The sequence below is a fragment of the Hemitrygon akajei genome, chromosome 8, assembly GCF_048418815.1.
Source record: "Hemitrygon akajei chromosome 8, sHemAka1.3, whole genome shotgun sequence".
In the NCBI taxonomy this organism is placed as follows: domain Eukaryota; kingdom Metazoa; phylum Chordata; class Chondrichthyes; order Myliobatiformes; family Dasyatidae; genus Hemitrygon; species Hemitrygon akajei.
In genome coordinates this window covers 174,818,564-174,835,192 of record NC_133131.1, presented here as the reverse complement: position 1 = coordinate 174,835,192, position 16,629 = coordinate 174,818,564, and the positions used below count along the sequence as shown (strand labels likewise).

At 45.3% G+C, this 16,629-nt stretch overlaps 1 protein-coding gene across 1 annotated transcript in view; it reads left to right on the top strand.

Annotated features, from left to right (window-relative positions):
• Window positions 1-16,629, top strand: part of bop1 (BOP1 ribosomal biogenesis factor) — a 238,685-nt gene that overhangs the window by 187,692 nt on the left and 34,364 nt on the right. The window contains exons 7-11 of the mRNA XM_073055147.1: window positions 1,520-1,732; window positions 2,314-2,475; window positions 3,194-3,274; window positions 6,069-6,138; window positions 9,602-9,734. Coding sequence (XP_072911248.1) covers window positions 1,520-1,732; window positions 2,314-2,475; window positions 3,194-3,274; window positions 6,069-6,138; window positions 9,602-9,734 — 659 coding nt within the window. The remainder of the gene's footprint in view (window positions 1-1,519; window positions 1,733-2,313; window positions 2,476-3,193; window positions 3,275-6,068; window positions 6,139-9,601; window positions 9,735-16,629) is intronic.

The window sequence follows — 16,629 nt, the reverse complement described above, 5'->3', positions numbered from 1 at the left end:
ATGCTTGCGTGAAAATGAATCTCAGAGTAGTGTATAATGACATATACATAGAATAGACATAGAATAGTAGAGCACATTACAGGCCCTTCGGCCCACAATGTTGTGCCGACCCTCAAACCCTGCCTCCCATATAACCCCCCCCCCACCTTAAATTCCTCCAAATACCTGTCTAGTAGTCTCTTATTGGGACTACTTTGACAGTAAATTTACTTTGACTTTCATTGGCTTCTTGTCATTTTGCTACTGTCATTGCACATCTTCTGATCCAGTTCATGTCTTTCCAAGGATGGAATTTGGTATTTGAGTTCTTGTTATCGGCCCAGGTGAGTAACAGGTAGCCTGCCTTCTGTCTAAGTAAGGAATGGGGTATGCAATGGTTACCATACACTCAGTGGCCACATTATTAGGTATAAGACACAGGCGCAGAATTAGGTCGTTCAGGTCATTCAGTGTGCTCTGCCATCCCATCATGGCTGATCCCGGATCTCACTCCATACACCATACTCCTGCTTTCTCGCCATATCCTTTGAAGCCTTGACCAATCAGGAAACGATCAACTTCCAACTTAAATATACCCACGGATTTGGCCTCCACCGCAGTCTGTGGCAGAGCATTCCACAGATTCACTACTCTCTGGCTAAAAAACTTCCTCCTTACCTCTGCTCTAACAGGTAGTCCCTCAATTTTGAGACTGTGTCCTCTAGTTCTGATACCTCCACCATAGGAAACATTCTCTCCACATCTACCCTGTCTGGTCCTTTGAACATTTGGTAGGTTACACATGTATACATGTACACTTGCTCATTAATACAAGTATCTAATCAGCCAACACACTCAAAATGCTGCAGGTCAGGCAGCCTCAATGGAAATGAATAAAGAGTTCGCATTTCAGGTGATAGGTGAAGCCGGCCACCAGTCATCTAATCAGCCAGTCGTGTGGCAGCAACTCAATGCAGAAAAGCACGCAGGCAATCAAGAGGTTCGGTTGTTGTTCTGACCAAACATCACAATGGGGAAGAAATATGATCTAAGTGACTTTGACTGTGGAATGAGTGTTGGTGCCAGAAGGAGTGGTTTGAATATCCCAGAAACTGCTGATCTCCTGGGATTTTCACGCACAGTAGTGTCTGGAATTTACAGGGAACGGTGCAATGAAAGTCCAGTGAGCATTTCTGTGGGTGAAAAGCCTTGTGAACGAGAGAGGCCAGAGAGGAATACACAGACCGGCTCAAGCTGACGGGAAGGCAACTGCAACTCAAATGACCACGCACTACACCAGTGGTGTGCAGAGAGCATCTCTGATGCACAACACACTGAACTGAAGTAGATGGGCTACGGCAGCAGAGGACCATGAACATACACTCAGTGGCCATTTTAGTGTAGACTGAGAATTTGGGCCTGTCTGGTTTTAAAAGTATCTAAGCTCATGGCCTGGAGACATCGGCAGACTTGCCAGTTCTTCCCTTCTGAGCTTCAGTTGTGAATGCATTGAACGTTTTTATTTTTCCCCACGTCACAGGTGTCAAAGCTCGTGCATGCAATCAAAATGGGCTGGATCAAACCGCGCAAGCCTCGCGATGACACACCACGGTACTATGACCTGTGGGCGAAGGAAGACCCCAATGCAATCCTAGGTCGGCATAAGATGCATGTTCCTGCTCCAAAGCTGAAGCTTCCAGGGCACGAAGAGTCTTATAACCCCCCACCTGAATATTTATTAACAGAGGAAGAGGTAAGGAAATTGTGGACCAATTCAATACTTAATGATTGGGAACTTTTTTCACTTCCATGATCCTTACAGTTAGGCCGATGGAGGAACTAGTCCATGGCATATTAGCTCTTTATCACCTGTATTATTGAGGGATATTTGTGCAAATAAAAATTAACCAATACTGAGAACACGAGTTGTGGAGTCCTTGAAAGTGAGTCTGTAGTTTGTGGAATCAGTTCTGTTAGAGATTCCATCCCCCACCTTCCACTTCCCGCTTCTTCCATCTCCTTCCTCTTCCCGTCCCTCCCTCTCCTTCCTCCTCCTCCTCTCCCCTTCCTCACTGATTCCCACCCTTCCCACACTCCATCTCCATCTCCCTATCCTCTCTCCCAGCCCAATGAGCCCACACTGCCACCTATGTGACCAGTTAACCCACTGACAAGCATTCATGGAACGGGAGGAAGCCAGATTGCCCGGAGGAAATTCACATGGACCCGGGGAGAGTTTACAGACAGTGGTGGGGATTGAGCCCCGGTCGCTGGTTCTGTAGTAATGTTGTGCTACCATGTCACTGTCCTTCACTGACTCTCCTGTTTTTGCAGAGACTTGCCTGGGAACAGCAGGAGCCTGAGGAACGGAAACTTAACTTCCTCCCGCAGAAGTTTCCATCTTTGCGTGCTGTGCCGGCGTTCTCACGTTTCATCCACGAGCGCTTCGAGCGGTGCCTCGATCTCTACCTCTGTCCGCGACAGCGGAAGATGCGGGTAGGTTCGGTGGTAGAGTCGTTTATTTATCACTTGTACAGTACACGGAAACGGACCCTGAAATGTGTCATTTTCTTTAACAACCAACACACTCTATGGGTGTGCTGGGCGCAACCCGCACGTGTCCCCACACAAGTAGTGCAAAACGAGCAAAATGGTGGGGTAGTGTACATGAGTTCAGTGTCCATTCAGAAATCTGACAGCTGAGGGGGAGAAGCTGTTCCTGAAATGTTGAGTGTGTGTCTTCAGGCTCCTGTACCTCCTCCCTGATGGTAGCAATGAGAAGAGGGCATGTCCAGTGTGATGGGGGTTCTTCATTATGGTGTCCGCGGTGCTAGGAAGGCAAGTGCCCGTGATGGAGCTGACTGAGTTTGTAACTTTATGCAGCTCTTTCCAATCCTGTGCACTGGCACCGACATACCACTGGTGTTGCAATCTGAATACTCCCCACAGTGCATGGATAGAAATTTGCAAGGGTCTTTGGTGACGTACCAAATCTCCTCAAACTCCTAACGAAATACAGCAGCTCACATTGTTTGTGATTGCATCAATATGTTGGACCTAGGATAGATCTTCAGAGACATTGACACCCAGCAACTTAGAGCTGCTCACCCGCTCTGCTGTGGCATTCTCTGCCCAGGTTTACAGAGCAAGATTATCACACTGAAACCCTCTGCCCAAGCCCGGAGTGAATACTAACTTTCTTGGTTTTCCTTAGGTGAATGTGGACCCAGACGATCTGATACCAAAGCTTCCCAAGCCGAAAGACCTGCAGCCATTCCCAACCACTCAAGCTCTGGTGAGTACTTTCATGGATGATAGTGGGTTTCTCTTCATCAGAGAGGACAAGGTGACACGATGAGGTAACAAGTGACTGTAGATGCTGGAATCAGAAGTGAAAAAATAAACTGTTGGAAGAACTCAATAGGTCAAGCAGCATCATTTCAGGTTGAGACTGTGCATCAGGTATAAGAGTGTAAGGGGGAGATAGGCAGAATCTGGAAGTGATGGGTGTTACATGTACCACAATACCGGAGTCGGAGTAGTATGATCATGTTGGTAATGGTGCACACTGGGCAGCTGACAGTGTGGGACCGAGATGAAAACACAAGCACTCGAAGAGAGGGAGAGAGAGCCCCCTGCACAGAGGAAGCTGCTTGTATGTCTGCCACATTCTCGCAATCACTCTGCTACAGTTCATCAGGGAGGGGTGAAACATGGGCTGATACGCAATCGATCCTCTTGCCTTTACCCTGTCAGTCCAGAGACAGCCACATCTCCCTCCTCAGGACAGCTCGGCAGCATGGTGGGCTTTGATTACCTTCAACTTTCTCTGCGTCAAGCTTCCTATAGCGCTGCTGATTGGAGACTTATGACAACTCAAAGAAACCCAGAAGATCCCGACTCCACCCTGCCAGAGCAATTATCAGTGGCTGTCCCTTTCGGAATGGATGGCATGGACAATTAGTAACAGACAACCCTTTCTGTCATTGGACAAGATGGATTCATGTTGTCTTGTTGGCATCTGCTTATGTTGTGAAGACTTGCAAGATAATTCACTAAAGGGCAGAGTTATCCATTGGAGCATTCCAGTAGCCTGCACTGATAATTCAGAGACGCAAGCTCTAACCCCACCTTGATGGCCGTGGGGTTTAAATTATTTGTTTAAAAAAGAATCACAATGTTAAAAGTAGATCAGACTCTTAATGTTGGTGGTAGTGGCTCTGAGAGTAGCAGAATGTTGTGAATCCGATTCACTTTCTTGAGTGATTCCCTCTTACTTCTGTGTGACCTGTTGTACTGTTAAATGCCCTCTGAGGTGCCTGGACAAGCTACAGTTGTGTTGTAACCACTACATGACTGTAGCGATGTGGGACAGTGGCTGACTGCTACTGTTTCTGCTGCATCCTGCAAAACCCATCCAAAGACTCCCGGGTGCTTGTCTGTCCACTGTCAGCACAGTCTTCTTTCTCTCTATCCATCTATCTATCTATCTATCTACCTGTCTCTATCTTTATCTCTCTATCTACGTATATCTATCTGTATTTCTCTGACTCTCTTTATCTACGTGTATCTATTTATATATCTCTTTGTCCCTCTATCACCCTCTTTATCTACATGTATCTATTTATATATCTCTTTGTCTCTCACTCTCTTTATCTACCTCTCTCTCTCCCCACCATATCTCTCTATCGATCTCTTTATCTATCTATAGCTCCCTATCAACAGTGCCTATAAAAAGTATTCACACTCCCTTGAAAATTTTCATGTTTTATTGTTCTACAACATTGAATCACGGTGATATTAAATTTGGCTTTTTTGACACTGAGCAACGGATCTCTACAGTTATCTAAATTAATTACAAATATAAAACACAAAATAATTGATTGCACAAGTATTCACCACCTTTAATATGACACACCAAATCATCACTGGAGCAGCCAAATGGCTTTAGAAATCTCATAATTAGTAAAATGGAGATCACCGTATGCAGTCAATGTGCTTGACTGTAGTAAAATTTCACCTGTCTCTGGAAGTGGTGAGTCAGTATCCTGGCAAAAACCACACCACGAAGACAAAAGAACTCTCCAAGCAACTCCACGAAAAGGTTATTGAAAAGCACAAGTCAGAAGATGGATACAAGAATATTTCCAACTCACTGAATATCCCTTGGAGTGCAGTTAAGTCCGTCATCAAGAAATGGAAAGAATATGGCACAGCTGTAAATCTGCCTAGAGCAGTCCCCTTACCCCGTATCCATGCACGTTATTCCATCAGCTGCCTTTTGCCCCATATCTACATGAAGAAGTAACTATAGTGGTCAGTCAGCCTCACTGTGGGCTGTGGCAGGAAACCTGTGTGGTCACAAGGAGAATATACAAACTGCAAACAGCGATGTTCAGTGTCCTTGGAGCAGAGAGACTGCAGCACTCTGCTCAGCCAATAGGCTGCTCTTGTTGACTTCTTCAGTTTTAATAGTTCCTGTTCTTCATTTTTTGAAATGAATTTTAACTGGATTTTTAAAATGATTAAGAATAAGACATCAGACCATAAGACATATGAGCAGAATTAGGCCATTCGCTAACAGAGTCAGCTCTCAACCCCATTCTCCCGCCTTCTCCCTGTAACCTGACTAACCGAGAAACTATCAACCTCCACTTTAAATATACCCGATCACGTGGCCACCACAGTCGTCTGTGCCATGAATTCCACAGATTCATGACCCTCTGGCTTAAGAAACTCGTCCTTGTCTCTGTTCTAAAGGGGCATCCTTTTATTCTGAGGCTTTTTTGCAGAACTTCTGGAGGAATACAGTCAGTCAGGCAGTGTCGGTGGAAGGAAATGGACATCTGATGGTGAAAATAGACCTCAAGGTCAAGGCCCTTCATCTGGACCTGGGGTCTCACCTCTCTCTACTGTTGCTTTCCCTCTGACCCACTGAGTCCTCCAGCAGATTATTTCTTGCTCCGCACACCACACCTCCAGTCTCTTGTGTCTCCAAGGTTTTATTTGATGTATTCATTTTCAGGTTGTGGACCTCCAGTGCTCAGTATCCCTTCACCTACTGAACCTGCCCTCTCTCTGTCTTACAGGTTTACACAGGCCACACGAACCTGGTACGGTGCATCAGTGTCTCTCCCAGCGGCCAGTGGCTGGCGTCAGGTAGCAGCACATTCCTTTCCCCTCCACGTTTGTGTAGTTAGCGCTGTAAAAACAACAAGCTCAGGGAAGTAACGGTGTTGAAAGGGAAGTTGGAACATTTCTGTGGCTACTGCTGCTCGGATCAGCAGCTTTCCAGCCGCTGAAATCATCCTGAGGGGTCTGAGGTAATGTTCTTTATTCAACAGTGCTTCAGCACAAGGTCGTGTGTGTCTGTGCATAACTGGAGAAGAGAGTCCTCCAGTTCTCTTCAAACACAATCTGTTCACTTGTAATAAAGGTTAAAAAGACTAACTTTATTGTCACATGTACATCGGAATTTCACCTTGTTGTGGTGAGTTCCTGAGATCCCGAGAGTGGAGCTTGGCTCCTGGTTGGGTCACCCATGGCGGTAAGGTCAGACAAAGCGATCCAACCACAACCTCGGCGGTGGAGCTGGCAGAAGATGATGCCGCATCACAATGACAGTGAAGGCAGAGGAAGACCACGGCAGTAAAGGGTCCCCAATCATCTTGCACACCGCGTCACTGGACCCCGAACCCGATCCGTCAAGGACTGGCCGTGCTTTAGCCCCACCTCCCCCCAACCACCATGTTGAGCAAAGTCACACACAGGTGTTCTCCATTAACACTCTAACATCCAGCTTATGTGGATCCCCAATCAGCCTCTACAGCAATAGAGTTCTGACCTTGGGGGGAACATCATACTTGAATGATTGTACTATAATATCAAAACATAGTGCATCATTTGCTTCCCATTAAAACCTTTGTTTCTGTTTGGATGGCAGGGTGGAGGTATGTTTCTACCAAGGAGGTGTAAGGTGCTCCTTCCCTGCACTAGACAGCAGGTCACCCTTGGACAAGGTGTAGCACTTGCCTAGCCCCTCGATCAGGTTGAGGTGAGGTGGATGGTCGTATGAGCAGCCGGTGCACATCACAAGTCCTGGTTATGTGACCACTGATGCCAGGCAGACAATCTCTGAAGAGTATTGATAATGGCTGGGGTCACCCATCTTGCGAAGACACTGCCCAGAAGAATTGCAATGGCAAACCACTTCTGTAGTAAATTTGCCAAGAATGATCATGGTCAAGACCATAATTGCTCACGTCATACAACTTGGCATATAATGATGATGTTGTGTGTTTAATCTTTTAGGGGCAAGTGTCCCCATTTTCCCTGCTGAGGACAGCATGTCTGGTGTGCCAGCTGGCACAGCGCCCAGTGCCAGGAGTGAGAACAGGCTGGGAGGTGACCCGACTGCTCCAGGGGTGGGGTCGAAGATCAGGAGCAAGGGGGAGCTGGGATAAACATCTCACTTGAATGAGTACAGATGGCATCGTGTCTCGAGTTCAGCCTGCCTGGCTGCAAACACTTTGCACTTACTCTGTTTTCAATTCAGATTTTCAAACCATTGCCCTTCTGTGAAATTAAACAATGTATTTTTGATGTGATGATTTTCAGCTGCATAAAACTGCAGTTTCAGCAATGAGCTATTGGACTCATTAAGTTATACAGCACAAAAACAGGCCCTTCAGCCCATCAGCCCATCCATGCCAGTCTGTTACTCCCATTTACCTGCATTTGGCCCTTATCCTTCTCAACTTTTCTTAACCACATACCTACCACCCTCTGTGTGGAAAAAGTTACTCATTAAATCTTAACACTCATCATAAATCTATATGCTGTCTAGTTTTAGACTTTCCTATGCTGGGATTGTCCACCTCATCCCTGCTCCTCAAGCTAGAACATAGAACTGTTTAGCTCAGTGCAGGCCCTTCGGCCCACTATGTTGTGCTGCCCCTTTAACCTACTCTTTAAGATCAATCTAACCATATGTTACTAACGTATTTGCCCTGTTTGCCTCTACCACCTCCCCAGCAGCACACTCCAGCAAGCTCCTATTAAATGTTTCAAAGGTACATTTAATGTCGGAGAAATGTATACAATATATATCCTGAAATGCTTTTTCTTTGCAACCATCCACAAAAAAACAGAGGAGTGCCCCCAAAGAATGAATGACAGTTAAATGTTAGAACCCCAAAGTCCCCCCCAGCTCCCCTCCCTCCCGCAGATAAGCGGCAGCAAGCAATGATCCCCCCCCCACCAACGAGCTCTCAAGCATGAGCAAAGCAACTCGTTCACCCAGTATTCAACATGCCACAGGCTCTCTCTCTCTCTCTCTCCCTAATAAGGGGTGTCTCCATTTCACAGCAAGAGGGAAGACATAACAAACGATTTGCTGGCTTACGATGTTATAATTCCGTTGCGTTGCTTTTTCCGAGCTCTGTGCCGAGATCTCAGGTCCCTAAGCACACAGCCATAGATATTCCGACTCCCACGACGACGCACTCATCTCCTGCCGTGACACTGACGTTCGATCCGCCTGCCTCCGCGGAGAGCCACAAAATCTCGGACATTCGTTGGCAAGGGAAGCTCAGGCCACACCCTTGGCCTGTCGAATAACGGCCAGTTGTGAAACCCCAAGAGCAGGACCCATTCCCGCAAAGAACCAAAGTCAGCGTGTAACTCCAGGTCAGGGGCTTCAAAAGAACCCTGAAAGGGAAAAAAAGAGATATTAAAGACAGAAATAGAGCTGTTTCCGAAGATGCAAGCAAAGGAGTTGCCATTAGGCGCCATTAAGCTCCTTCCACTTTACTGCCCCTCTTACCTTAAACTGTGCTCTCTGGTTCTTGCTCCTGTCACCCAGAGGGCACAGGTTTAAGTTGAGAAGGGTGGGCTCAATTTTACAGAGGATAGTTGGGGTACAGAGGTTGTTTACCAGGGTGGTCCCGACATCAAAGGGCATGTGTTAGTAGGAGAGTTTGAACAAACTTGTGTTGTTTTCTCTGGAGTGCTGGAAGCTGAGGGGAGATCTGATAGAGGTTTACAAGATTGTGAGAGACATAGGTGGAGTAGACAGACCATATCTGTTTCCAAGTGTTGAAATGTCCAATAGCAGAGGGCATGCATTTAAGGTGAGAGGGCGTCATTTCAAAGGAGATGTGAGGGACAAGTGTTTCTTACACAGTAGTAGGTTACTGAAATGTGTTGCCTGGAGTGGTTGAAATATTAGTGAATTTTAAGAAACACCCACCACTGTCTGAGTTTTGAGGAAAAAACCCTACTTCTGACATCCACCGTAAACTTTCTTCCAATCATCTTAAAGGTATGTCCTCTGGTATTAGCCATTTCCACCCTGGGAAAATATCTCTGGCTGTCCACTCAATCTGTGCCTCTTGTCAGTTTGTACACCTCGATCAAGTCACCTCTCAGCCTCTTTTGCTCCAATGAGGGCAGGGTTATAAACCAGGACTGCTCAGGTGGAACGAGGCTAGATAGCGTTTATTTTCGGCTGCCAGAGAGGCTCAGTGACTACTTTCTGTGCTGTAAGTGTCTTTAATCTGGTGATGTTGGCACACAGGTGGAGCCAACGTTCAGCACTGACCATTTTGCCCTCATTTCATAGGTTCAGATGACTACACAGTTCGCTTCTGGGAGGTTGCCACAGCCCGCTGCTTGAAGACCATTGAGGTGGAAGGAGCTGTGAAGAGCATTGCTTGGAACCCTAACCCTGTTCACTGTCTTGTGGCGTTGGCTGTGTAAGTACTGACATGGCACTCCAATAAACCATTAGAGAGCATGTTCATGGGGGTTGCAAAATTCACCTGTCGCTGAACTTGGGGTAATGATCTGAGATTGAATGTAATGGTGGATTGATTACACTCGGACAAGGTTTGTACCAGTCCTGGGACACTGCAGAGGGAGCTTTACTCTCTATCCTACGGTGCTAACCTTACTTTGGGATTCTGAAATGGGACAGCTCCATCAAAAGCACAACAGAGTTTGTAGATGTGTGAAGTGGTGGGTGTGATCTCAATTAAGAGCAAGTTTGGATAATTACACAGATGGGAGGGGTACGGAAGGCTATGGCCTGGGTGCAGGTCGATGGGACTAACAGAGTAACAATTTGGTATGGACTAGATGGACCAGACTAAATCAGTGCTGGAAATCTAGAGCAACACACACAAAATGCTGGGGGAGCTCAGCATGTCAGGCAGCACCTATGGAGAGAAATGGAACAGTTTTGGACTGACATCCTTCTTCAGGACTGGAAAGGAAGTGGGGAAGAAGTCAGAATAAGATGATGGGTGGAGGGGAGGGAGTATAAGCTGGAAGGTGACAGGTGAGGGGGAGAGGGGAGGGTGGGTGAGGGAGGAGAGGTGATAGGTGAAAGAAGTAAAGGGATCTGATTGGAGAGGAGAGTGGACTTTAGGGGAAAGGGAAGGGGAGGGGGGATACCAGAGGGGAGTGAGGAGAAGTAACGGGGAAGCTGGAGAAATCACTGTTCATGCCGTCAGGTTGAAGGTTGCCCGGGAAGAATATGTGTTAGTGGCCTTGGTGAGAAGAGTGTCTCTTCAATGAGCGCCAGTGAAAAATGGGGGAAAGTTACTGACCTTGCTTCACTCTGGGTATTTTCTGCAGCCACAGCTAATGTCAAAAAATAACATTTATAAAATGGGAGGCAGAGATCAAGTAGACAGCCAGAGAGATTTTCCCTAAAGTGGAAATAATTTTAAGATGATTGGAGGAAAGCAAAGGAGGTTGTCAGATGCAGGTTTTACACAGAGAGTGGTGGGTGGTGCCGGGGTGGTGATAGAGGCAGATTCATTAGGGATATTTAAGAGACTCTTTTATAGGGACATGAATGATAGTAAAATGGAGAGCTATGCATAGTTAGATTGATCTCAAAGTAGTTTGAAGGATTGGCACAACATTGTGACAATATTAACAGCTCATTACAGCATTTATGCAGTGTTTAACATGAGGTAGACAATGGAACTAAATGGGTGCAATCTAACCTTTGTTATGGAGACCTAGTTGCAAAGAGTCCTATAAAGGGATTAAATGTTTCAAGATAACATTTAGAATCATCGTTATTCTGTGCCGTGATGTGGGCAATCATGGCCTCCCGTCTGTCTTTAAACCAAGAAGTTCCAATAAACTCTTCAAAACTTTTGCCTGCCCATCCCTCTGTGACTCACAAATGTCATTCACTGTTGACAAGACTTTTTCTTTTATAAATTTTTCCCGTCACTGAAAGATGTTTGAGCTTCTCTTTCCTCAGTACATGTCCGAGACATCCCAGCTGTTGTTTCCTGATTGATGATATCAGCTCTCTTCTTATTCCGGCTTTTTGCAAAACTTCCTTATTTGTTACTCTGTCCTTCCATGAACATTTAGAAGAAATAAGCGAAAGTGGGCTTGGTTTCCCCAGTTATGGGGCAAAGACAGTCAATGGGAAGGATCATGGGTCGGAACATGAAGAAGGGGAATAGATTTTGGTGCAGCTAAAAGCCAGCAGGGACAGGAAACTTTGGTGGGAGTCATGTGTCCATTCCCACACCCTTTAGGTAATGCAGGGCATACAAAATCAGGAAATTAAAAATGCATTTAACAAGGATAATACAATAACCATTGTAACCTGTATGTGTGGAGGTTGAATTCATGGAGTGTATGTGTAATGGTTTTTAAATCAGTCTGCTGAGGAAAGAAGAGGCTACGTAAGGTCTGGCACAGTGCAATGTCAAACTGGTTTAGGAGTCTTTTGGGAAGAGAGATCATAATATGAAATAAATTTATGATTCAAAATGATTTTAGTTTGGTCCTAAATGAAGGTCATGCATCTAAACATAGCAGACAATGGACATAAGTTGGCTAAGATGTAGGGAGAAACTATACGTGAATCACACATTGCACACTGTCTGAGCTACCAACAGATACAAAGTGTTGGAGGAACTCAGCAGGTCAGGCAGTATCCATGGAAGTGAATAACGGACGACATTTCAGACCTGAAACCCTTCTTCAGGCTATACAGGCATGAAGAGATTGGCTGACGTTCAAAGAATTACTAGCCCCAGCTATTTGTGATTTACCCCAAGGCTGGGGGAGCTGTGGGTTGGGAGAGAACAGAAGCTTTGAGGGCTACAAACAGGCAAAGTGAAACAATGCAAAGTGGCATGCCAGATGGAGAAAATGAGAGGCTGTTCACTCTTATTGCACAACACTACAGCACAGGAACAGATCCTGTGGTCCATGATGTTGGCACTGCCTGTGATGGCAGTTTAAACCCTGTCGATGGTGTATGTACACTCCCTGCCTCTTCCCAGGTTTGTCTCAATGCCTCTAAGCTGATTCTATCCTGTATGCTGCCAGCACTACCCCCACCAGTCCCACCCCCTTCTTCCACTCTCTCAGAGTCATAGAACACTACAGCACAGAAGCAGTCCTTTTGGCCCATCTAGTCTGTGCCAAACCATTTAAACTGCCTTGTCCCATCAACCTGAACCCAGACCATACCTCTCCCATCCATGTACTGTACCTGTTCAAATTTCTCTTAAGTGTTGAAATCAAAATCTCATCTACCAGTTGGCGGGCAGCTTGTTCCATACTCTCTCACCACCCAAGAAGTTTCACCTCATGTTCCCCTTAAACGTTTCTCCTTTCACCCTTAACTCATGACTGCCAGTTCTAGTCTCTCACAACCTCAGTGGAAAAAGTCTACTTGCATCTCTGTCAAATCTCCCCACATTCTCCTCTGCTCCAGGGAATAACCTACTCAATCTTTCCTGAGAACTCAGGTCCTCAAGACCTGGTAACATCCTTGCAAATTTATCTGTGTGCTCTTTCAATCTCATTTACCTCTTTCCTGTAGTAGGTGACCAAAACTGCTCACAATACCCCAAATTAGGCCTTACTAATGTCTTATACATCTTCAACATAACATCCCAACTTCTGTACTCATTACTTTGATTTATGAAGGCCAATGTGCCAAACGCTCTCTTTATGACCTTATCTACCCGTGATGCCACTTTCAAAGAATTATGGATTTGTATTCCCAGATCCCTCTGTTCTAATGCACTCCTCCTTCGACACAGTTCACATCAGGCCCGGAAGACCTCTCTACTATTCTGTTCTTCAGGACCCCTAACACCACAACCAGCATGATATTAATTAACATATCCTCAACTATCTACAGACCCTCTCTGCTCTTGCTGTCCTCTGTGATCTCCTTGGGGAATACTGATGCGAAGTGCATATTTAGTACTTTGCCCCCTTCCTCTGGCTTTGGGCTTAAATTCCCTCCTTTGCCCCACAGTGGACCCATCCTCTAGCTAGTTACCCACATTTTTAATGTATGCATAAAATTCCTATGGATTTTCTTTAATCCTGCTTGCCAAGGACAGTTTGTGGCCCCCTTTAGCCTTCCTGATTTCCTGTTTAAATGCTTCCCTTCCTTTGCATTCCTCAAGGGCCCTGTCTGATTTTGGCTTCCTGAACCTTGCGTCTGCTTCCTCTTTGTGAATAATTTGTAAAGTTGTTCATTATCCAAAGTTCCTGAACCTCGCCATTCTAGTCTGTCTTACAGCAGCCTGTAGCTTCTGAATCCTGACCAGATGGTTTTTAAACAACTCCCACATGTCAGATGTGAACACAATAACATTTGCTTACAACACTGGCCTTGATGTTGTTGTAATTGAACTATAAGACATAAAAGCAGAATTAGGCCATTCAGCCCCTCGAGTCTGCTCTGCCATTCTATCATGGCTGATTTATTATCTCTCTCTACCCCATTCTTCTACCTTCTCCCCATAACCTTTGACACACTGACTAATCAAGAGCCTATCGATGTCAGCTTTAAATATACCCAATGACTTGGACTCCACAGTTACCTGTGGCAATGAATACAACAGACTCATCATCTTCTGGCTAAAGAAATCCCTCCTCATCTCTGTTCTAAATAGACAACCTTGTGTTCTGAGGCTGTGCCCTTTGGTCCTCGACTCTCCCACTATTGGAAACATCCTCTCAATGTCCACTTTATCTAGGCATTTCATTGAATTAGCTTTTCCCTAATTTAACATCCTCCCCCGCCCCCCCCCAGCTCCAGGTTTATCCTCATCCATAACGATTGAAAAATTAGAAGATTGGTCATCAGGATTGTAAATAGCTTGTGTCCCAGCACTCAGCCCTAGATCGCTAAGGAGTTGGTGTAGGAGGGAGGGCATACGTTTTTTGGATCATTGGGCTGTCTTCCAGGGAAGCTGGGGCCTGGCAGGAAGGTTTGTTAATGCTGCGCAGTGGGGTTTAAATTAGAATTGCAGGGGATGGGAACCAGAATGCCAGAATCAGTGGAGGTAGATGTTGGTAAAACCTCAGACAAAGTTAGGAATCAAAAAGTTGATCATAGTGCAACTAGTGTCATGAGCTGCATATATTTCAATGCAAGAAATATAGTAGAGAAGGTGGATGATAGTGCTGATGGAGGGTCTTGGCCCGAAACATTGACTATACACTTTTCCATAGATGCTGCCTGGCCTGCTGAGTTCCTCCAGCATTTTGTGTGTGTGTTGCTTGGATTCCAGCATCTGCAAATTTTCTCTTGTTTGTAATAGTGCTGAAGATGAGGTAGCTGGTTTACAAACAGAGGTAATGTGTAGAGAGGAGCGGCTGTTGATAGGGCAAAATTTCAGTCAACAGGATGAGTTGCAACGTAAAAGGCGGAGAAAATAAAAAAAGGTGATTACAGGACTGAAGGTGTTGTATTTGAATACACGTAGTATATGGAATAATGTAGGTGAACTTGATGCACATTTGCAGATTGGCAGGTATGATGTTGTAAGCATCACTGAAAGATGGCTGAATGAAGATTATAGCTGGGAGCTTAATGTCCAAGGATTCACGTTGTATTGAAAGACAGGCAGGAAGGCAGAGGGGGCGATGTTCTTTTGTTGGTAAAATGTAAAATCAGATCATTAGAAAGAGGTGACATAGGATCGGAAGGTGTTGTATCCTCGCGGATATAGAGCTAAAGAAGTGCAGGGGTAAAAGTCAAGTCAAGTCACTTTTATTGTCATTTTGACCATAACTGCTGGTACAGTACATAGTGAAAATGAGACAACGTTTTTCAGGACCATGGTGTTATATGACACAGTACAAAAACTAGACTGAACTACGTAAAAAAAAACAACACACAGAAAGCTACACTAGACTACAGACCTACACAGGACTGCATAAAGTGCACAAAACAGTGCAGGCATTACAATAAATAATAAGCAGGACAGTAGGGCAGTAAGGTGTCAGTCCAGGCTTCGGGTATTGAAGAGTCTGATGGCTTGGGGGAAGAAACTGTTACATAGTCTGGTCGTGAGAGCCCGAATGCTTCGGAGCCGTTTCCCAGACGGCAGGAGGGAGAAGAGATTGTATAAGGACCCTGATGGGAGTTGCTTTCAGACCCCCAGACAGTAGTAAGGATGTGTCCTACAAATTACAACGAGAGATAGAACATGCATGCCAAAAGGCCAGTGTTACAATAGCCATTATGCAGGTAGATTGGGGAAATCAGGTTGGGGCTGGATTCCAAGAGGGGGAATTTCTAGAGTGCCTATGAGATAGTTTTTTAGAGCAGCTATTGGTTGAGCCTATTAGGGGATCAGCTATTCTGGATTGAGTGTTGTGCAATGAACCAGAATTGATTAGAGAGTTTAAGGTAAAAGAACCAAATTCACCCTGAAATTTGCAGAGCAGAAGCTAAAGTCAAATGTTTCAGTATTAGAGAGGAGTAAAGGGAATTACAGTGGCGTGAGAGAGGAGCTGGCCAGAAATGATTGGAAAAGAACACTGGCGTGATGATGACAGAGCAGTAATGGCTGGAATTTCTGGAAGCAATTCAGAAGGCACAGAATATATACATTCCAAAGAGGAAGAAGTATTCTAAAGGAAAGATGACATAACCCTGGCTAACAAGAGAAGTGAAAGACAACACATAAACCAAAGAGAGGACATATAAAGTGAGTGGGAAGTTAGGGTATTGGGGAGACCATCAGAAGGCAACTAAAAAGTCATAGAAGGTCAAGATGGAATACGAAAGTAAGCTAGCCACTAATATTAAAAAGGATACCAAATGTTTCTTCAGATATGTAAAGTGTAAAAGAGAAGCAAGAGTGGGAATCGGACCACTGGAGGTCCTGCCAAGCGTCTCAGCCCAAAATGTCAACTGTACTTTTTTCCATGGATACTGCCTGGCCTGCTGAGTTCCTCCAGCATTCTGTGTATGGAGAGGTAGTAATGGGAGACAAGGAAATAACAGACAAACTAAATACTTTGCATGTCTTCACTGTGGAAGATACTAGCATATGATGGAAGTTCCAGTTGTCAGGGGCAGGGAAATATGTGAAGTTACCATAACTAGAGAGAAGGTTCTTGGGAAACTGAAAGGTCTGACGGTAGATAAGTCACCTGGACCAGATGGTGTACACCCCAGGGTTCTGAAAGACGTAGCTGAAGAGATCATGGAGGCATTAGTACTGATCTTTAAAGAATCACTAGAATCTGGAATGGTTCCAGAAAATTGGAAATGTCACTCCACTCTTCAGGAAGGGAGAGGGCGGAAGAAAGGAAACTATAAGCCAGTTAATCTGACCTCAGTGGTTGGAA